At 39.9% G+C, this 23433-nt stretch overlaps 1 protein-coding gene across 2 annotated transcripts in view; it reads left to right on the top strand.

The window, feature by feature from the left end:
* Faf2 (Fas-associated factor 2) overlaps positions 1-23433 on the top strand; it is a 154390-nt gene that overhangs the window by 39208 nt on the left and 91749 nt on the right. For both annotated transcript variants that reach the window (XM_067136759.2, XM_067136758.2), the window contains exon 3: positions 9212-9398. In XM_067136759.2, coding sequence (XP_066992860.2) covers positions 9212-9398 — 187 coding nt within the window. The remainder of the gene's footprint in view (positions 1-9211; positions 9399-23433) is intronic.

The raw sequence follows: 23433 nt of genomic DNA, 5'->3' as shown, positions 1-23433 counted from the left end.
CGCCAAACTGACTGTACATATATACACAAAACCTTTACTCAAATTTGTATGTAATCTGGCTAGTCTGAATAATGATATCACAAACCTATCCAGTATAACTCGCTACACCATATCAAATTGATCTGTAGTGGTTGATTGATTGTAGTTGGAGGTTGATGTTAAATAACACCATACCTCGGCCATACTCTCCAATAACTTAGGTGACAAGTTCTTGGTTTCTTGTTTTATATTGAAATCATACGTTGTATTCCGCCTAGTGCTTGGCATAGCACTTCATAGGGTCTAAAACATTTAGTGTAGATATCATATAATGATCTCTAACCCTGCAGTGCGTCCCAACTGGACATCCATAGACGAAACCAATCTCCAACGGACAGACACCAGCGTACAATATGGCTAAACAATGCATACTTCAAGCAGGACAACCACCCGATCTCAATACTTCCACTAAACACCAACAAGACCTCTCTTCCAACAAGCCAGCCATAAAATAGACTTCCACAAGTCACATTATTTTCTCTACTAGCTAATCCCCAATCTTACATATCTATCACATGTGGCACACCGTTTGAAAATGTGACACTCAAATTTGGTGCACTGATTCCTTGAAACTGTCGGGAGACATTCGTCATTTTGTGGCAAAACAACATCTTGCACACTCTCTCTGTATTTAGTTTCCTGTTTTACCAAGATTTCCCGCTTTCAGATACAGAATACCACCAGTTTAATGCAGAGTTCTTACAGCGTCCAAACAATGACTCCCATACATCAACAAATACACACAGTATTCCTACAATGTAATACGTGATATTGACAATACAAAATGAATACCTAACCTATAACTTGCCATTAATATTGACATAAATACAACTGACCTGACATGGGGTTGAAATTTTGTACAATTACAAGGGATTGACTGGCTTCACAGTGGTAAACTTCTGAGATTTCCGTTGCATCACTCCCACACTCAACATTATCCGGATCATCTTCCTCACTTGATATAGATATTGATTATATTGATTCTCATAGGGAACCTGAAATATTTGTCCTGAATGTGTAAATTCATAATTCCAGTATAAATGGACCGTTATTGGAAATTATAATTTTTCCAGCTAACTTATTCTTGGTTGTCAGCGTTTCACCCTAAGTGTGCCGATTTGGGCTCATCAGTAGTTAACTAACACATCTCCCAAGGTGCACAGCTAGTGCATGTAATGAAGGCCACTGCGTAGGCTACTTGGAGCCACAGGCAGTGCCAATGCACTACAAGAGACTCGGTCTCTTTTACAGAAATTGATGCCTGCTAGGCCATCAGATGATGTAGATATTGATTCCCATAAGGGACCTGAAATACGTGTTTGAATGAATAAATTCATAATTCCAAATTCATAATTCATTTTCCACAAAATTGGCCCACAGGGGCAAAACGCTGGCAACCAAGAATGAGTTTGCTGGAAAATTCATCATTTCCAATAATGGACCATTTATATTAGAATTCTCCTCACTTTCGTGTCTACATCCATTATCGTCTTTATCGACGTCTAACCATTCGATAATTTCACTTTCATCTGCATCTTGACATTCATCCAAGTTTTGCAGGGATGATGTCATTGTAGCGAGTCCATTGTGTCCATTGGAAATATCATCATCACTTAAGCCGGCATACGCTTGTTCTTCACCTAGAATTGGTTTCTATGCTCGTAAAAGCGTAGTAGCGGTAATTTTCTCCCATGATTGTTGATTGTGTGAAGAGCATCCAACAAACTAAATTCCTTTCATAATGTTGGAATATCAGGGATTTCCTCAACCAATTGCTGCAGCAGAGTGGATTTGTAGTTCCTTTTTAAAGCAGCAGTAACACCTTGGTCCATAGGTTGCAGAACTGAAGTTACATTGTGGGGAAGGAATTTTACAAAAATATCGCCTTCTTTAAGTTCACTTTCGTGTGGGTGAGAAGGCACGTTGTAAATTAAGAGCACTGTTTTAATTGGCAGCAAGTGCTTAATTAGGTAGGCTTTCACATGTTTCACAAAATGATTGCGAAACCCGTCCTTGAATATCTGTGTGTCCATGCTGGTTTTGGATAGTAGCGCTGCAAAGGGACATTTTCTTGTTTAAAATAGCAAGGTTCTTTTGATTTCCCTATCACTAATCATTTTAATTTATGATCACCCCTGGCATTTGCACATGCCATAATGGCTATTGTTTCCTTGGATGTTTTACGGCGTTGCATCACTAGTGGTCGTGACGGTAAACATTTCCAATACAGTCCTATCTCATCTGAATTGTAAATTTGTTCTGTTTCAATAAACGATTGAAATTCATTTGGAAACTTCTCCGAAGCATTCATATCTGCGCTAGGATGTTTTCCATGAATTGTAATTTCTCAAATACGAAGCTAGCCAGAACATGCTCTAAATCTCGTAAGCCAGAGGCAAAGTTGAAATGTTTTGCTTGCTCAGCACACATTGGGCTGGTTAATAGAGCAAACGCCTGAAAAGCCTTACATCTGATATGTTTTTGACATTTTTGACATGCTCTATTGGTGAAAAATATCTAATTCCCTCCATGGGAATGACTTCATCTAGATTTTCTTAGTCCAAATTTCTCATTGATTTTCAGGACGATGAACAATCACACCTAGCAGAAACTTTGATCAGGTTTTTTTTTTTTTTTTGTCTCTCAATGGTGTTTCCCCCACCGGGCGAGTTGGCCGTGCGGTTAGGGGTGCGCGGATGTGAGCTTGCATCTGGGAGATAGTGGGTTCGAATCCCACTGTCAGCAGCCCTGAAGATGATTTTTCGTGGTTTCCTATTTTCACACCAGGCAAATGCTGGGGGGTTGTACCTAAATTAAGGCCACGACCACTTCCTTCCCACAAATAGGCCTTTCCTACCCCACAGTCCCCGTAAGACCTATCTGTGTCGGTGGAACATAAAGCCACTGGCAAAAAAAAAAAAAAAAAAGGAGTGTTTCCCCCACACCAAACTCGCTGGCTAGTTTGGATATCAACTCTCCGTTTTCGAGTCTTTCTGTTATTTTCAGTTTTTTCACTTACAGTTAATCTTGTATATTTCATTTTATGACCATTCATTTTGAAAACCCAACACAATCACAAATTACAATTGAAAACTCTCACAACTAAATTATTAAAAAATGTGAAGAGACTTCCACGCGTTCATACCTACGTTCACACTTCTCAACTACTGTAGGAGTAGTTTGTACTGTTTGCGCATCCATCCTTCGCAACTAAGTTTAGAACAGGTCAGCAACCTTGGGGCATAAGGTAGGTAGGCTAGGCTCCAAGTGAAATACCTCGGCTTCAAAAACGATGAAATTTGTGCTATAGTATTCTCAACAACATGCTTTAATGTTTCCAAGTTTGCAATGCAGAATACAAGTAGGCCTATTGTAACTCTGAAGAAAACTGGTCTCCATGCATTGTTTTACTTTACTTTACATAGGGACATTTTCTCATTTAAAACAAAGGGACATTTTCTCGTTTAAAACAACAAGGTTCTTTTGATTTCCCTATTGCTAATCATTTTAATGTATGATGACCACTTGCATATCTCGTAATCCATGCATAGTATCGCAATAACATTCTTTTAAACGACACAGAGATATTATTTTACTACAAGTGCTGATTAGTTGCTGTAAAGAAGAAAACACTCTTCGAGACCCGCAAATTAACTGCAAAGCAAATTACCTGCACGCAAATTACTGGGAGTCCACTGTAAGTCATAAAAATCTATGCCCTGGTCATCAATGATGGAGAAAAAAGAAGGCTTTTGATATTATGTCAAGGTAGTACCTAGTGAGAGCCTTGATAATGATCACTAGTTATTAGTAGCAGATTTGGAAGATTTTCACTTACCAAAGATACCGACCAGGAAGATGCTAAAGATCAAGATGTAGGAGCTTCAGAAAGCTGATGATAGAGCAACTCAGGATCAGATATGAGGTCAATTATCAGGAGGTGAAGTCAGAACCTGAGATGAAGAATGGGCAAGACTGAAAAACATGTTTGTAAAGGAAGCGGTTGCTATATTTAGGAAGACATGTGAAAGTGAGGGAGAAGTAAACATCATCATTATGGAATGAAAGAGTAAGAAGAGCCCTAAGAGAAAGGAATGTATCTTGGGAAGAAAGTGACCGAGGAAAATAAAAATCAGAACTTGTAAGGAATGAGGCAAAGCTCAAAGACCTTGTACAGGTGTATGGAGATAAAAAGCTGAATGAAAAAAAGAAGTGCTCAAGAAGCAAAGACAAAGAGTTCAAAGATTTTCACACAGAAATGGGAAGAAAATGGCAGGGTAGATATAAAGCATTGTCAAGGGCAAAGGGAAACCAGTGTGCTGGACTTGAGTGGCTCAGAGAGTATAGCACTGGCCTTTTGACCCCAGTTTGGCAAGTTTGGCCTGGCTCAGTCTATTGGTATTTAAATGTGCTCAGATATGCCAGTCTCATGTTGGTAGTTTTACTGACATGTAAAAGAACTCCTGCGGGACAAAATTCTGGAACCATCAAAAGTAGTTAGCAGGATGTAAAACCAATAACATAAATAGAAACCAGTGGATACCATCAAGACAATTGAGGATGAAGAACCATTTGCATTTTTATCATCTCCTAAATGGTTCAGAGGAAGGGCAGAGAAACATAGAATCAGATGTGGAAGCCTGCTTAGCCAGTTCCTACTATACCTGAACAGAAACTGAAGCAGCATTAAGAACTATACTGAAAGGAATATCGCTAGGAATAGATGAAGTGAATGCAGACATGATCCAAACAGGGGCACAGGGTCTGGAATTGCCACACAGTATGCTTAGTGCAGTGTAGATGGACAAGGTATGTGCAGATAGGAACGAGGGTATGATCATTCCTTTGTTCAAGAAAGGGAATGGAGAAAAATCCACCAACTATAGAGGGATAACTCTCATGTCACACGAGCTGAAAATTCTCGAGAAGGTTGTAGAACAGATGCTGTGAACCATCATGGAACTACAGTTGGAAGAGGATCGGTGTGGCTTTAAAGGTAACAGGTCAACTGTAGATCTTGTTCTCGTCTTTCTCCCAATGCTTTGCCATTAGATTTCTCGCACTGAAAACATGGTATGATATTCATAGATATCAGAAAGGCATTCAACAGTGTTAAAAGAACGATCTGGTTGGTACTGTTACTGTCATTTACTATAATTCTGAGCAGAAATATGGAAGGTCGAGTGAAAATGGGCAAGCCCCATCTTTACTCATTTTTGAAGAAGGAAGGCATTCTTTTTCAGTGCGAACTAAGTTAATATAACATAAGTTTTTCAGTCTGTCAAAACACAAAATATAACACTTAGAACACTATAATATACCAGTAAAAAAATTAACAGTAATATTATAAAACAGAACTGACATGTTTTGTTCTACAAGAATATCCTCTGAAATCGCTTTTAAACTTACGTATATACGTACAGTAGCCAGCCCCGTGGTGTAGGAGTAGCATGCCTGCCTCTTACCCGGAGGCCGCAGGTTCGATTCCTGGCCAGGTCAGGGATTTTTACCTGATCTGAGGGCTGGTTCGAGGTCCACTCAGCCTACGTGATTGGAATTGAGGCTTTATCTGATGGTGAGATAGCGGCCCCGGTCTAGAAAGCCAAGAATAACGGCCGAGAGGATTTGTCATGCCGACCACACGACACCTCGTAATCTGCAGACCTTCGGGTTGAGCAGCGGTCGCTTCGTATGCCAAGGCCCTTCAGGGCTGTAGTGCCATGGAGTTTGGTTTATACATACAGTATTGTTTACATTGTGTAAACTTGTCAGTGATTGTATTTGGTGATTTTACTGACACTTTAATGACTTTGAGAAAGTTTTCTGTACTCATTTTAAATGTCACTTCCATTACTTCCAACAACAGCAACTGTTGGACTGATTCCAGATCTCTTGCTTCAGCTGTGTCTTGCTAAGATACTTTGTCTTCAGGGATTAGAGGGGAAGGAGGAAAGGTAAAAACTGTTCAGTGAAAAAGCGGGTGGGGGATGGGGGGCAAAGTCCTATGTGGCTGTAGTCTATTTTTCCTGATGTATACTGGAATGATTGTCTGATAATGTCTTTGGAAGAAATAAATATGCAGATAAAATTGAGTACCTTGTATGACTTCATTTTTAGCGATTAAATAATATCCTATATAATTGTTTAGTCTTTAAAGGTAGGTTATAGTTTTCTAAGTGGCATGTATGTTGTTTACCTCAAAGAATTCGTGAGCAAGGAGATCCCTAAGTATGAAATGTGGCAGTAGTTACATTAATCATACAGCTTTGCATATACCGGTACGTAAAACATTCAACACTTTTTAACATTTTGACTGATGCAAACAAATATTAATTTTGACAAATATTTTTCTCATAAGAATGAATGAAAAACAACAATAATTGAAAGGAGTAATAAATTGCACATTTAAGGGTTAAGGTCGTCTTCCTGACACCACGGGATTGTCAACTGAAAATCCCAACCCAGCATCATCTGGAATTAAACCACGGTCGCCGGGATGAAAGGCAAGTAGTTAAGCCGCTACACCACCCTGTTCCCCAATAATAACGATAATGTAATTTATTGTATATAACTATCACTGGGCAAAGGAAACCTCGTCACTCCTTCGGAGCTTCAGAGTAAAAACAGAGCGTCAGCAATGACCGGAGTACTGTTCCTGGCAGTTTCATTACTTAATGACAGCATAATTATTTGACCATAGGAGTCTGTTGTTCACTTTTCACGCAACATGACAAGCCTTCACAAGACAGATGGAAAAATGTGGTTTTCTCGTGCATGGAATTACAAGGTTTTCATTGCCCAGAAATGATATACCATATTTACGCGAATAATTCCCGCATATTTTTTAAAAAAATTGAGGCACGTAATTGGGGTGCGGGTTTTATTTGCGTCCAGGTTGGTAAGTTTTTGATGTTGGAGGTACAGTTACGCATTGTGTCTGTGTCACGATAGAATGCATCTTCCGGAACGTGCAGGGCTAGCTTTGCGCACTTTCTTTCACTTCGGTGTGTCGACAGTGTGTTTTATAGTTGCTAAGTTCAAATGAAATCGTAATTCTTTTGTATTCAGCGTTTTAAGGAACGCCACAATATCGCATAACAGGCAGTGTGCGGAGAAGCAGAATCTGCAAACACAGGCGATGCCGACAGCTGGTGATAAAGCGTGGCTCATAATTATAATCAATACGTACGCACCAAACAACACTGTCATTGCCATTGAAACTGTATTTTTTATGCTTAGCCAAAACGGACATTTTTGAAGGAGATGGGGGTCACTGTACTGTGTTGCAATGCAGACGGAAGTGAAAGATTTGCTCCCCTTGTCATAAGAAAGCTTGATAAACCACAATGTTTTAAGGGCGTTGGGAACTTTCCGTGCAAGTACAAGGCATCTAAAAATGCAAACAGTACAGTAATCCAAAAAATAAAGTACTTGCCCAGGGGAGCCAGCATAATTTGTCCTCTTCTTTGAATCGCGTTTCTTTTTTTTTTCTTTCTTTGTGCGAGGTTGTTTGTCACTGAGTTATCCAAGTGCGTTTCTTGAATACTGTAAATGCACCTTGTTAGATACATCTTGGTTTTTTTCCATGGCATTTTAAATGTTTAAACTGTGAGTCAGTGTTAGTTTCATGTAGTAATGGGTCTTGAATATTTTGTGACGTGGTAAGGTTTGGCATTTCTGAAGCACGAGTTGGCAGTTAATTCAAAATCACGTAATTCAAAGTCAGATTTTTGTGTTCCAAAGTGTTTGAAATAACTTTTTTCTGTAACGCAAAACTAACATCCGTGTTCGCTGGTGTGTCTGTTCCAAGTGTTTACATTTCACGAAAAGAATTATCCACCACCAGTCGTGTTAATATCCGAGTAAAGAGACCGCGTGTGAAAAGTGTTTTAGACGTGGAGTGTGACAAATTCGTAAGTAATTTAGGAGAGAGGATTGTAGTGATGCAAGAGACAATGAATCTGCTGATCTACAGGGAATTGAGCCTATAGAAAAAAATGGCGTATGGCTTTTAGTGCCGGGAGTGTCCGAAGACATGTTCGGCTCGCCAGGTGCAGGTCTTTTGATTTGACACCCGTAGGCAACCTGCACATCGTGAAGAGGATGAAATGATGATGAGTCGGCTCCCATGCCAATGGTGGTTAAAATTCCCAATACTACCGGGAATAGAATCCAGGACCCCTGTGACCAAAGGCCAGAACGCTAACAATTTAGCCATGTAGTCGGGCAAGCCTATTGAAAGTTCAGATTAATGAATACCTAGGCCTACTTGCTAAATATTCTAGTGATGCAAGAGACAACGAATCTTCTGATCTACAGGGAATTGAGCCTATTGCAAGTTCAGATTAATGAAATACCTAGGCCTACTTGCTATCTGTAAATTTACACGTTCATATTTGTGTAAAGACCATGTGGACCTCGCAGAGTGATATGAAATGTTTGTTTATACCTACTTTACTCCTTCGATAGAAGGAATTTTAGTTCATTTCATTTTTTCGAAAATGATTCTTCCTGAAATTAGGGTGCGAGAATTATTCGACGGCGGAGATTGTTCGCGTAAATACGGTATAAAGAGTATTATTGATTGCAACAATTACTGTTGTACTATATACACTGCTGCTGAAAAAATTGAAGTGGATTTTGAAACAAAAAATTTAAATAAAGAGCAGTGCAGCATAAGTAAGCATTTTTATATAGGGCCTACCTAGTCAATGGGAGATACAAACTGACGCATATTTTGGATTGAATAGTTCGGAAAGGGGACTGTGTAGTGGCAGACAATAAAATTAAATCAAAACAAGATTTTTTTACAAATGAGCCTTCTTACTGGACTGCCCACTGAAAACAGTTAGAAGCTATGATAAATTTACATACCCCTTGAGATGATCCCATGGATCCCTAGTGGCGTAGGATATAGCAGTTTATTACAGCTGGGGGTGGGCATATCCTTGGTTGACCTGTGTCTGAATGTGTTATCACAACACTGCCTCACACCTGTTCACCATGCATACTCGCAGCATTGCAGGCATTTTCCTTCATGATGTTGCAATTTCCATTTTCTCTAATGCATTTCAGTTTTTATGTTAGGTAATTTTCTGTTCTTAGTTAAAATATTATCATTCTTATGTTGTTGTATATTCTTTTTAACAATTTTTTCACTCTGTGCTTCCAGATGTCACTGATCCTGTTGGTGATGTATTAAGATTTATTCATTCCTATGAAGAGAAATATGGGCATAACCATCCAGTTTTCTATCAGGGCACATATAGCCAGGCATTAAATGATGCAAAACAAGAGTTGAGGTTTTTATTGGTATATTTGCACTGCGATGAACATCAGGATACTCAAAACTTTTGCAGGTATGTACTTCAAATATTATGTATTAAGCAATTTTAAACATTTATTTTCTATATTTTGAAAATAATATGAACATTTCAATTGATTAACGTTTATTTGTGTGTGTTTTTCTTTTTAATGCTCTTTTAGAAACTTGATAGTCGTGTGTGGTATGAACAGTATTCACTTGTCATACTGAACAGTTTACAAGACAGTCACGTTTTAGCAATTGCTTACAGAATAGAGAAACTTACATAGTGAGAAATTTGGATTATGTTCATCTAGAAATTGATAGTTTCTACATGATATGAACAGTATTCACTCACGTTACTAGCAACAGCTTGCAGGATAATCACTTATGTTACTAGCAACTCCTTATAAGATGTAGAAACTCGCCAGTGATATCGACAGAATCTTGACGTGAATATTTTACTTACCTACCAGTATAAGGGCTTCAACCCTTTGTATTTGGGAATCTAGTCTCTCTACAACTATTCTGTTCTTAATTTTGGGCCAATGACCTTCGATGTTAGGCCCCTTAAAACATCAAGCTGTTCTTAATTTTCATCTTGGGAAGATGGTATTGTTTTGGATATTTATAGAGTTATCTGTGTTACTGGAGAAAATTTGGTGTTGATACAATTACATAAACTTATCCGGACTGGGTTTCTGTCATTGGTTATGTTATAATGTAGGAGTCCATAGTTAGTGACTTTTCATCAAGTTTTGGGCAGAGAAGTGTTTATGTTGCTTATAGGGACAAATACCTTTGGGTAGAGGGCTCCTCTGGTTAAGGCGATGGTCATGAAATGGAGAAAATTACTCCGAAAATCATCTGTTCTCTTCGTTAGGTGTGGCTGCTAAGATTGGCCTATCAAAAACTTGGAAGTACAAGGCCATTTCAAAAAATATGGAAAGAACAAGAACTCTCAAGGGTCACAACAACTTACCTCCTCCTCTTGTTCAAATTTTCTGCCAGGGCCAAAGCAGGAGACCACAGAATAAGTTGTGTCAAACTCTTGAAATATCAGTTGAAAGATGGATGTGTGTACACACAGAGTCAAACATGGAAGTGTGTAGTGCATTATATGATACTGGTGATGACGAAGCAAGCATTTATGTCATGGAAACACCTCTTATCCCCACCTGCAAGTAAGTCCAAACAGCTCCATCTGTGAAGAAAGTCATGGCAGCAGGCTTTTGTGATCACAAGGATGTGTTTCTGGTTTGATATCCACACCAGAGGAGCAACGGTATACTGCCAGTTACTGTAACACACTGAAGTGTTTGCGGGTAACAGTTCTCAGAAAACTACCTAGACTTCTCTCTGCAGACATTGTGTTGCTGTATGACCCCCGACCACATGCAGCTGGCTGTGTATTGTTACTGCACGTTTGTTGGGAGGTAATGGATGCCCTGATCTGGCATCCAGTGATTTCCATCTCTTCTGTCTGTTGAAGAAGCACCTGGGTACTAAGCAATACAACAATGATATGACTCTTAAGCATGCTGTCATGACATGATTTCAGGGAGTGTGTGCACATTTTATTCCATGCTGGCTGGCGTCGATGCCATGGTGTACTGTTGGAACAAGTGCTTGGACAAGAATGGTGGCCATGTTTAATAGTAATGTGTATCACTACCCTGTTACTGTGTATCCTTATATCTGTCTGTAAAATAAAGTTTCTTCATGCAAGCTGTTTGTCACATAATTTTTTGAAGCTTCCTTGTAGTTATGAAATATATTTGGAAGTCGTAACCTGTTCATGATAAAAGCTTATAATGAAAATTATTACACATATAGTGCATTGGCAGGTTCTAGGTTGTTCCTTGTGTGGAACTCAAATTTATGTGGCGATGAGGAAGCTTTGAAAATTGAATAACCAGTATCTGTCCTCTTCCAGTTTGACACTATTCACTTGTAAGTAATCAGCATCCTGACAATAACAAATAAATCAGAATAACCAGTCAAATTCAAGAATATCTGTGATATCTCAAGTAGCATATTTATTCATGTAATGGCTGCTGCTGCATAATGGATGCAACCCTAACTTCTCTTTGAAATTTTGAAGGGAAAAAAATTGAATTCCCCACTTAATAGACACATTTAATTTCCAGCAAAAAATGTCCCTATTTAAAATCTTCAAATTGGATGTAATGCACTACACAGTAGAACTAATAAACAGAGATTAACAGCTGCAGAATCAGTTGTGCTGACCATTTAATACATTTTCTGTAGAGGATAACAATAATTATTTCATCCCACTGTCGGCAACCCTGAAGATGGCTTTCCGTGGTTTCCCATTTCACACCAGGCAAATGCAGGGGTGGTACCTTAATTATGGCCACGGCCACTGCCTTCCCAATCCTAGCCCTTTCCCATCCGTCAGTCGCCGAAAATTTTTGATGTGTTAGTGCGATTTTAAACAAGTAACGAAAAACCAGTTATTTCCGTTATATGCGTATAAAAGAGATGACAGTATGCTGTATTCTTAAAGAGAGAGAGTTTTATTTTTGATGATGAGAAATGAAGAATGGAGTAGTCGCATTGAAATGGAAGCCTTTGAAAGCATTGCATGAAAACTCGAAAATGTGATTGATTATTTTTAACATTGACGTGAATCTGTGAAATGTGATGGATGACTGATGCTGAAACTTGATAGCGAATGAGGTTAAGTCTTCGTGGTGGTGGTGGTGGTCTTTGTTTTAAGAGGAAGTACAACAATATATTCATATTAATCCTAGCAATACATTATTAGTGTTATATTTTGCCACTAATACTGCTGTTGTGCTGTAGTTTGTCCAGTTTTAAGTTATAGTACACTGCTTGCTGTCTCATTCGTTATATACATTAAGGTACACAGCTCACAAGTTATCAATCACTCAGTTGTGGACTTATTTGTAATTGCTACTGACTTGCTCTACCACTGTTGGAGCTATCAGTTATTTTTTGTCTTCAGGAGGGTACATGTTTAAGTGAGCATAATATTTTACAAGTTTCTCCTCGCATGTGCCCTAGATTTTTGTTATAATTTTTTTTTAAGTTGTATTTGTTACATGGCTAAAACAGTTTTGATAAAGAGTCCAGGCAGAGGCTACTGAAATTGCTTTGACTTGAAGAGTTGTTACTCAGTGGAAAGGTAATATAAATGCTGCACAAGTGAGTAGGTATAGGTAGAAGGAAGATACATAGGGACAGTAGCGTAGCCAGGATTTCAGTTTGGGGGGGGCCCATTCATCCAGAATTTTATTTTGATAGGTGTCCAAACTTCCATAGTTTAGGTGGTGTAGAATACCGAAAAAGGAAATGAGTGTCCTTGGATCCATAGTTTAGGTGGTGTAGAATACCGAAAAAGGAAATGAGTGTCCTTGGATCCAAGTAAGAGTGGTGGATTCGTGCGGATTCCGGAAGCTAATAGTAATTTCCTTCTTCTTCTTCTTACCCACTTTTCCCACATCTGTGGGGTCGCGGGTGCGAAATGTGTCGCACATGTGGATTTGGCCCTGTTTTACGGCCGGATGTCTTTCCCGACGCCAACCCCATATAGAGGGATGTAATCAGTGTTGTGTGTTTATTTGGTGTTTGGTAATGTAGTATGTTGTCTGAATATGAATATGTTGGGACAAACACCCAGTCCCAAGCCAGAAGAATTATTCAGACGCGATTAAAATCCCCGACCCAGCCGGGAATCGAACCCGGAACCGTCTGAACCGAAGGCCTCAACACTGATAATTCAGCCAAGGAGTCGGACTCCGGAAGCTAATATTAATGCACATTATATATAAAATGCTCAATAAAAGAACTTTCGTTGAAACTCCTGGGGTGTCTGGACTCCTTGGACGACAACCCCGTCCCCCGGCTACCTCCGTTACTCCCATCCCAACATAACTGCAGCATTTCATATATTCCGCGTAGAAGTGAAATGAATGCAAGAATAAACACTTTGAGTAAGGATGCAATATTCTGGTTTAGAACAAATACGGTAATGTTATAATAATAATGGTCATGTGGTAAGCAATAAAGAAGTGACATTTTATACAAATAATGCGGCAAAGATACACACACAAACACACACGCGCGCGCTTGCGCGCGCGTCAAATGCAGGTTTCTCATCCTTCTTGTCCATGGCTAGATGATGAAAGCAAGAGAATGATGGCCCACCGTGACTCGTTATTTCGACATTATAAACAAACCCTAGATGATACAGACTTCGAATCTAATCGCATCTTAAGAAATCGCACAAAGCAGTTAATCAGAAATTTAAAAAATGCATATATTTTCGGATTTCAGCTAACAACTTAAATTCTAATCGCGCATGGGACCAACTTAGAGCTCTGGGAATAGGAAAACATCAACAGAGATAGACAACTCCTGACATTCCACTTGACGAACTGAACGATTACTTTAGTAGAATAAATATTCAACCTACCCAAATTAACTGCACCGACTCACCGCCCTCCCCTCCAGCCAATCCGCCATTCACATTTCACAGTGTCACAGAAAATCAGGTTAAAAGGCTTTGTACTCGATTAAATCAAAGACTACAGGTGTATATGATATTCCTATTACTTTTATACATAACATTATGAGTAACCGTCAACAGCGTGTAACAGTAAACGACAAGGCCTCTAAATGGAAAATGAAACTTAGTGTTGCCCCACAGGGCAGTATTCTACGGCCCCTAAGTTTCTGTATTTATATCAATGACATACCATCTGTGACAGGAAATAACACACATGACCTCTGTGCTGACGATCTTTAAATAGGCTATATCGACACTGCAAGACAAGATATTAACATGGACCTCCGACGACTCAGTGTATATGCACAACGAAGCTCTCTTATACTAAACTGCAAAAAAACTCAGACAATTATAATTGTATCACGAAAATTACTGAGCTTCTCAAACAATGTCGCCATCCCGCCTATCGTACTGAATGGTAACATTATTCCCTACAGTAAAACGGTTAAAAATCCCGGCGTAATGATGAATGTAACAGTTGATTGGTCTGATCAAACGAAAGAAATACGTAAAAAGATTTTTGGAGTACTTCACCCTCTTAAACGACAGAGGAATGCATTTCCATTTGAGCTACAGGCCAAACTAATACAGACACTCATTTTCCCTATTCTTGATAATTGTGACGTTGTTTTAGTTGACATGACGAGAGAAGAAACACTTAAACTTCAACGAGCACTGAATTCCTGCCTGCGATTTATTTACAATATCGAGTACCGTACGATTTTCATATCACCCCATACTATCAGGCTGTCTCATGGCTGATGTCTGATAAACGTCGGCAGCTGCACACTTTAACGATGGTGATCAGAGTGGTAGCTGAAAGTCAGCCAATGTATATTTCTTCTAAATTCGTCTTTTTATCATCATTTCACAACATTAATACACGTTCTAGATCCATTCTTTCTATTCCACTGCACCGCACAAATAAAATTATTAGATCATTTGTGGTGACTGTCGCCAGATTATGGAATTCCCTGCCAGTTCAGTTCAGAGAAACTAGCTTTTTAAAATCACGATTTAAGGTCACCTGCCGAGACTACCTGCTGAGGACAGCTGACTGAATGGTTGAAATAAGAATGTGTGCGTTCCTGAGGAATAGCCATGTTTAAAAGTTTTTAATATTAATTAGTTCTAATATTAATTTACATACATACATACATTATCATTATAGACTGTTATGCCTTTCGGCGTTCAGTCTGCAAGCCTCCGTGAATTTACTAAACGTCGCCACAATCCTCGATTTGCAACTAGTGTTGTGGCCTCATTTAGTTCTATACCTCTTATCTTTAAATCGTTAGAAACCGAGTCTAACCATCGTCGTCTTGGTCTACCTCTTCTTCTTTTACCCTCCATAGCAGAGTCCATTATTCTCCTAGGTAACCTATCCTCCTCCATTCGGCTCACATGACCCCACCACCGAATATTTAGTAATTTATTTAAATTTATTTTAAATTCTTATGTAGTTTTAACTATTTTAAGAATCTCAGTATTTTATTTAAGATTTTGATTAGTGTGTGGTTAAGTGTACAAGAGGGCCTGGAGCCCTAACTTCACCACTGTACTGAAGGCACTAATAAACAGATAAATAAATAAATAAATAAATAAATAAATAATGTAAAGCGTATGGGTATAGATATTTTGTTAGTTGGTAAAGAAAACTACAATTTACAACAAATGCTATGTAGGGTTTACCTTGTCCTGTTAGTTTCCAACGCGGTTAGGGCCACGCAGCTGTGAGCTTGCATCCGGGAGATAGTGGATTCGAACCCCACTGTCGGCAGTCCTGAAAATGTTTTCCCGTGGTTTCCCCATTTTTACACCAAGCAAATGCTGGGGCCGTACCTTAATTAAGGCCACGGCCGCTTCCTTCCCACTCCTAGGCATTTCCTATCCCGACGTCGCCATAAGACCTATCTGTGTCTGTGTGACGTAAAGTAAATTGTTAATTACTTTTCCACGCAATTCTGGGATACAGAATATAGTAGTATAAAGTTAGAGTTTCGTGACGCTAATATTCGTATCTATAATTTTTATTAACGTGCCAGAAATCAACGACACTGAGCTGTTGCCATTTCAACACCGTTTTAAGGGTTACCGATCCAATCCGGGATTTGAACCTGCGAACTCAGACACAGAAGGACAGCGACTCAACCAACTGAGCCACATGAAAAGGAGGCGTTTGTGATTATTGTTATAAATAGATGCAGCTAGTATTTTTACAAAGGTTTTATGAGGAGCATTTATTAATGCGTACGTTTTCTTACTGTCCTAAACGCACGAGGCCGGACAGAAGAATAGCTGGAAGCTAAGGAACCTTGCAGGGGTGTCGCTTCCTTCTCTGTTCACTTTTCCAAATTAAACTCCATGACGTAACAGCCTCGAAGCGCCATCGCCTACCAAGCGACGGCTGTTCAGCCCGCAGGCCTGCAGATTACGAGGTGTTGTGTGGTCAGCACGACGAATCCTCTCCGCTGTTATTCCTGGCTTTCTAGACCGGGGCCGCCATCTCACCGTTAGATAGCTCCTCAATTATAAACACGTGGGCCGAGTGTACCTCGAACCAGCCCTCAGATCCAGGTAAAAGTCCCTGACCTGGCTGGGAATAGAACCCGGGGCCTCCGGTAAGAGGCAGGCACGCTACCCGTACACTGTGGGGCCGGCTGGTACTTTTAGGTCTCCTTATTTTCGAATTTGACTTAAGACATCCTGCATTCGATTCCCGGCACTGACAGAGTTAAGAAAGGCATGGGATGGGGGGGATGCAGTCTTGTTTTTGGGTGTAGTAGAGTTTTCCTTGAGTCTCTCGTAATCAAAATATATACGGCCTGGAAGGTAGTCACCTTCACGGGGTGTAGTACCAAAGTGGTTCCTTTTTTTTTTTTTTTTTTTTAAGAAGACAAATTAAATGAAGATTCTACTTCCTCACAAACGAAGAACGATATTATCAATAATGCAGCCGGTTTATGTTAAAAGTACAAAAGCTATGATTGTACATGGTAACAATCAAAACCAACAATATCTACTGAAGATCCGTCAACGCACTCGGTAGGACCGGCTTTCTTTTCATATTCACCGGGCGAGTTGGCCGTGCAGTTAGGGGCGCACAGCTGTGTGCTTGCATCCGGGAGGTAGTGGGTTCAAACACCTCTGTCGGCAGCCCTAAATATGGTTTTCTGTGGTTTCCCATTTTCACACCAGGCAAATGCTGGGGCTGTGCCTTAATTAAGGCCACGGCCGCCTCTTCCCACTCTCAGCCCTTTCCTTTCCCATCGTCGCCATTGAAGACCTACGGTGCGACGTAAAGCAAATTCTAAATAAAAAATAAAAAATCTTTTCACAACCCCTTCCAAGGGAAAGTTGTATCCACACTACTGGCCTGGACCCACTGAAATTATTTTGTGGGTACGCCACTGCATCCACTCACCATTTAAGGTACAAGGTAAGTCCGAAGAATGGTTGGATACTCAAAATAGGCTACACCACCATAAATGATGCGGTTCTGACTCAAAAGTATAAGGAAAGGTAAGGGACGGGATCTAGTTTTTAAGTAGAATCCGTATCAATAGAACGTGACTTCCCATTTTAAACGTGTTTCATGTATCGACTGCGATTCAAGCCTGGGCCGTCCTGATGAGAAGATAGAAGCATTGGAACTGAGTTATCATGCCCGCCAATTATAAAGTATTTACCCGCACTTTTGATGGTGCCATTTGAGGTTCCAATCAGTCTCCGGGCATTTGACAAAGTATATAGGCCTACCTATCGAACTTAGGCACGCATCCGCGATTGTCTTGGCACTGTAAGAATTAAAAAAAATATATATATATTCATAACTTACCGAGGATGCACATAGTGTTGGCTTTTCAGTGACAAAACGGTCCCTTCTTCAAAAAATGTTACTTATATGGCACAAAATGAGGAACTAACGTGCAGATCACAATCCTGTCACAGTCTTCCCAACGCTGCAACTCAAATACAGCACACCTCTCAACCACAGTACAACCCGAGGATCCCTAGGACATTGTTGTGTCCTGGAACCGATCTGCAAAAGCTGACACGATGTTGTAAGCTTGCAGCTGTTTCTGGACGTGGCCCCCGTTATCTCGGTGGTCACGTTCCGGCCCCCTACTGAGTAATCCCTTGCTAACTGGCCCTTTCTTCATGTCTTGACATTTGTTAATACACGGTTTCATTCCCAATACTGAGGCCTCTACAGGAAAATATCCTCGCGTATCACAATCCTAAGTGTCTTCCTTTCATTCAAGTAGTACAAATATGGAGAATTATGTATGTCCCTATTGAGCCCTACTAATAGATTCTTGTCGCTACGTTAACTTAACATTTCGGCGTACGATTTTAAGTTGTTCATACCGTACGTAAAACAACGGCTAATCCTCGCTCTAGTTTCAGGAAATATTTTGGGGGGGGCCCGGCCCCCCTGGCCCCCCCCCCCCCCCTGGCTACGCCAGTGCATAGGGAATTGTACACTGTAGTTCAACTTGGGCCGATGTATTTTATAAACTTCAGGGGACCAAATTCCTTTCATGAAAAAGACAGAGTGAGTTGGCCATACGGTTAGGGTCGCGTAGCTGTGAAGTTGCATTCGGGAGATGATAGGTTTCAAATCCCACCGTCAGCAGCCCTGAAGATGATTTTGCATGCTTTCCCATTTCATACCAAGCAAATGCTGAGGCTGTACCTTAATTAAATCCAGCGTCACTTCCTCTTCACTCCTAGCTCTTTCCTAACCCATTGTCGTCATAAGTCCTATCTGTGTCAATGCTACGTAAAGCAAATTGTAAAAAATAAAAATAGAAGAGGACTGTTGTGCAAGTATCCGTGCCTCTCGAGCTTTCTGGTACACCTGGATAGTTCCATCTGTGACACTTTTAAGAAAAAGCCTATGACACTGCAAGGTGTCATGCATCCTTTCAACCCCGCATCAGTATTTATTATGTATTTTCCCTCCTTTTTTTCTTCTTCTTTTCTTTTACTAGCTGTTTATCGTCACACTAACATTTCAAAAGTTTTCATCAATACAAGGAAGAGAAAGGCCTAGGACATGGCCTGGCATTTGCCTGGTGTGAAAATAGGAAACCACAGAAAGCCATCTTCAGGGACTGCCTACGGTGGGATTTGAGCCCCCCCCCATCTCCTGAACGTAAAATCTCACCTTAATCTATTAAAGGACTATTTTAAATAGTTTTACTTGAGTCTGCCTTGTCAATAGTTCTTGAATAGATTCAGACAAGTCAATACAGGATCAAACATAGTACCTATTATGGTTAAGTTTATCAACAACTCTCACCTTTGCGACCCCAACCTCACTGCCAACTCATTCTGTCTCTCTCTGTGTATTCCTTGTCCAAATAAGAATGATATATTCATGATACCATTATGCCACATTTACGCTTTCAGTAGTGATACCATAGCTTCAGTACAACAGAAAGTGACTGCAAGTCTAACCTGAAGTAAGATACATGAAAGAGGAGATTGTGCTACCAAAAGGGCAAGCATTACTCGAACATGCAGTAAAGAATACCAGGAACAATTTACAACTAATTTAATAAAAAAAAATTGTATCATGATTAATACATTATAAATAATCTGGTCATGAAAGGTAAAATAAATACATTTAAAATAATATTAAGTTACAAATAGTTCCTTAAAATTAATGAGAATTAGAATTAGAATCCTCCATATTGAGGTAGTAAAATTATAAAATGCAGAAATAAACAAGCTTCTAGAATAAAATAAATTAATAATAATAAAAAATCACATAGGCATAGGAATGTGGCGACCTCATTGCACAATCCACTGTAGTCAGCCACCCTACTATTGGCAGGGAAACCATACCTATTTAGAATAGGAGGAAATGCCTGCTTCTAGCCAGAAATCATCGTGAGACCCTTCAAGGCTCACAACTTCGGTAGTATTTTGGTCGTTGTGAAGTATCACTGACCCCAGTGTACAGTTTATCAATTGTCTAAGGCATGGAGCATAGTTCAACAGAAGCTACTACCCCAGGTGGTAACCAAGCCACCTTTGCCTCTAGGGAAGCATGCAGGCTTTTGGATTCTGGGGAGCCTGCCCTGAAATGTATGGAGGCTGCAAGAAATCAGCTTCATTTTCTGTATCAAATCTAATTTACATTAAATCAATGAAAGTAAATTTCCACCTGTTCGATAGTATATAATGGCTTTAAGCAAATTAAGTATTTGTTAAACATGTTCCATTCCTTAGAAACGTCTTCAGCTACATAACATTGCTTAGGTGAAATTACATAGAATTTTTTCTCAAAAAATCATCTTAAAATAGTACCTTTATTATGGTTAAAACAAAACTAATTTAAAAAGATAAAAATAATTAAAATAGGTGGGGAGGATTGAGAGGGGCGGTGAATTGGGAAGGGAAGATGGATCTCCTTATGTTCTAACCTGTAGAACAGTTTCCTATTCCCTTAAATAGATGTTAAAAATTATTAGTATGCAGCACTTTTGTTCATATGTGATGTGTGTTTTTCTTAGTTCATTTAAAAAAAAAATTTGAAAAGGACTTTTTCATGTCCATCTTATGTGTTAATTAAAAAACTGTTCTATTCAGCTGCTCTTCTTTTCTGAAGGGAGTATTATCGTTTGATTTAATTTGGTGAAAATGGGTCTCTTGAATTTTTGTTTATTAAAGGACCCTCTGAAGCTGATTGCTATCTTATTGATGTTATGTAAAAGCTTTCCCAAAATATGCAATGAAAAAAAATGGGGGAATGTTTTGTACTAATGTGTATTAAAATCTGCACCAGGGAACCTAGTATTTAAATGGATGGTGTCTCACCTTGTTGTGTTGTTAACCTACTGTGTACTTGGAGGGGTCTAGTAACAATTGATGTGGCTTTCCATCTAGTGAAATAACGATGTGTTCTGATGCTTGCTCCTCCCCCTGGGGAGGCAAGGCTATGGAATGGGGAGGGGACATGTCGCTTACGGTTTCAGTGGTTTCAGAAGAGGGGGTAGGGAGAAAATATATTCGGGAGGACGGACGTTTGATTGGTTTCTTTTCTTTCTACAGTCTGTATTATTTTTTATATCCAATGCTTCCATGGTTCATGGTGTGGGTTACTGTAGTCACATCCTAGTTCATGAACCATGGGCAACAGCCGAGTGGCCTAGTAAGTGGTCCTAAGATTCGGGATACCAGTTGCTATGGAATGGGAGTGGGCATCTCGGACATATTCCGAGTCATGGCCCTTGTGCTCAGGCGGCTAGGACTATACAATCTACCATGGTCCCTAACCCGCTAGAGGACAGATCCTCACTTTGACTATGTGTAAGTAGGGTAGCATCCTGCTTCGTGAATTTACCAAGCTCAGAACATTTTAAGCAAGCAAGCCTCAGACCTATGGGAGTAATGGAGTCCCACTCCCATTTGACAGACCTGGGACTCCATGGAAACAACTTGGCAAATGAAATGGAATTCGATAGGGAGCTATCAATATTAACTGGGGCTTATGGAAGAAAGAAAGTAGAACTGGCTGAGTCAGCAAAGAAGATGCATCTGGATGTGCTAGGAGCAAGTGATATTCAGGTAAGGGGAGATAACGAGGAAGAGATAGATTATAAAGTGTACTTGACAGGTGTTAAAAACGCAAGGCAGACAGAGTATGGGGTAGGGCTGTTCATCAGGAATACTATTGCGCGCAACATAGTTTCTGTTATGCATGTAAATGAGCGAATGATGTGGGTAGATTTGGCAGTTGGAGGAATTTGGACAAGAATTGTCTCATTGTATTCACCATGTGAGGGTGCAGATGAGGATGAAATTGACAAGTTTTATGAAGCATTGAGTGACAACGTAGTCAGGGTCAACAGCAAGGATAGGATAGTGCTAATGGGTGATTTCAATGCGAGAGCTGGAAATAGAACTGAAGGACACGAAAGGTTGATTGGTAAGTATGGGGAAGGTATGGAAGCTAATGGGAATGGGAAGAGTTTGCTGGACTTCTGTACTAGTATGGATTTAGCAGTTACAAATACATTCTTCAAGCATAAGGCTATTCATCGCTACACATGGGAGGCTAGGGGTACCAGATCCATAATAGGCTATATCTTAACTGACTTTGGATTCAGGAAATCTGTTGTTTTTTTTTTGCTAGGTGCTTTACGTCGCACCGACACAGATAGGTCTTATGGTGACGATGGGATAGGAAAGGCCTAGGAGTTGGAAGGAAGCGGCCGTGGCCTTAATTAAGGTACAGTCCCAGCATTTGCCTGGTGTGAAAATGGGAAACCACGGAAAACCATCTTCAGGGCTGCCGATAGTGGGATTCGAACCTACTATCTCCCGGATGCAAGCTCACAGCCGCGCGCCTCTACGCGCACGGCCAACTCGCCCGGTAGGAAATCTGTTAGGAATGTACAGATTTTGGGGGGATTTTTCGATGATACAGACCACTATCTGATCTGTAGTGAACTAAGTATCTCTAGGCCTAGGATATACCAGGCGAGTTGGTCGTGCAGTTAAGGGTGCGCTGCTGTGAGCTCGCATCCAGGAGATAGTGGGTTTGAATTCCACTGTTGGCAGCTCTGAAGATGGTTTTCCGTCGTTTCCCATTTTCACACCAGGCAAATGCTGGGCCTGTACCTTAAGGTCACGGCCGCTTCCTTCCCATTCCTAGGCCTTCCCTGTCCTATCGTTGTCATAAGAACTATCTGTGTTGGTGCAATGTAAAGCAAATAGCAGAAGAAGAGAAAAAAGGCCTAGGATAGAGAAAGTAAAATCTGTCTGCAAAAGAATAAGGGTAGAAAATCTCCAGGACGAGAAAATTAGAAGTATATGAATTTGATTTTTAAATTTTTTTATTATTATTATTATAAAATGCTATTTATCGTGGCGTCGACCTCTAAAGGTCTTTTGTCACTACTTGCACCATGTGTTAAGTAAAGTGTGTAAAGTATTGAATGTGAGGAAAGGAATGTTAAGGACAACACTAAATACCCAGTCCCCAGGCCAGGGATATTAATCATTTAGTAGCAAGTCCCTTGTGACATATATCTTTACTTTTGTTGTAGTTTCATTCCATGGCATCTATAAGAATTTAGTTGTGACCTTTTTTTCTCGCAAGGTTCTGCGAATATCTTTGCATGAAAGAATTCATACCCTGAAGCAGTTATATTCTTGTTGCGGTCTTCCCTCTGCCCCACCAGCTTTCATTGCCTGGTAGAGATTTCATGCAAGTGCTGTGATATCAGAGTTTTGATTATTAAGCTATCCTGGTATAAAGATAGAGTGGAAATTCTGAAGCTTCAGTTTCCTTCTGGCTTACAATAGTTACAGTGAACATAGTGAAATGAAGCAAGCTGTCCCAAGTGAATTCATTCTGAAATTAGACTTGGTATATATTGAATTATTTCCAGTCTCCACAGTACTTATTTAAAATCCTATATGTTAGATTTTATATGGGTCTTTAATTGGTGTCAGAATTATAACTGATCATCCTCGTTTTACAGGTAGAGTAACTTCATATAATGTTCTTTCCTTT

The sequence above is a fragment of the Anabrus simplex genome, chromosome 1 (genome assembly GCF_040414725.1).
Source record: "Anabrus simplex isolate iqAnaSimp1 chromosome 1, ASM4041472v1, whole genome shotgun sequence".
NCBI lineage: Eukaryota > Metazoa > Arthropoda > Insecta > Orthoptera > Tettigoniidae > Anabrus > Anabrus simplex.
The sequence above is the reverse complement of the archived record's forward strand: the minus strand, read 5'-3'. Positions and strand labels throughout refer to the sequence as shown.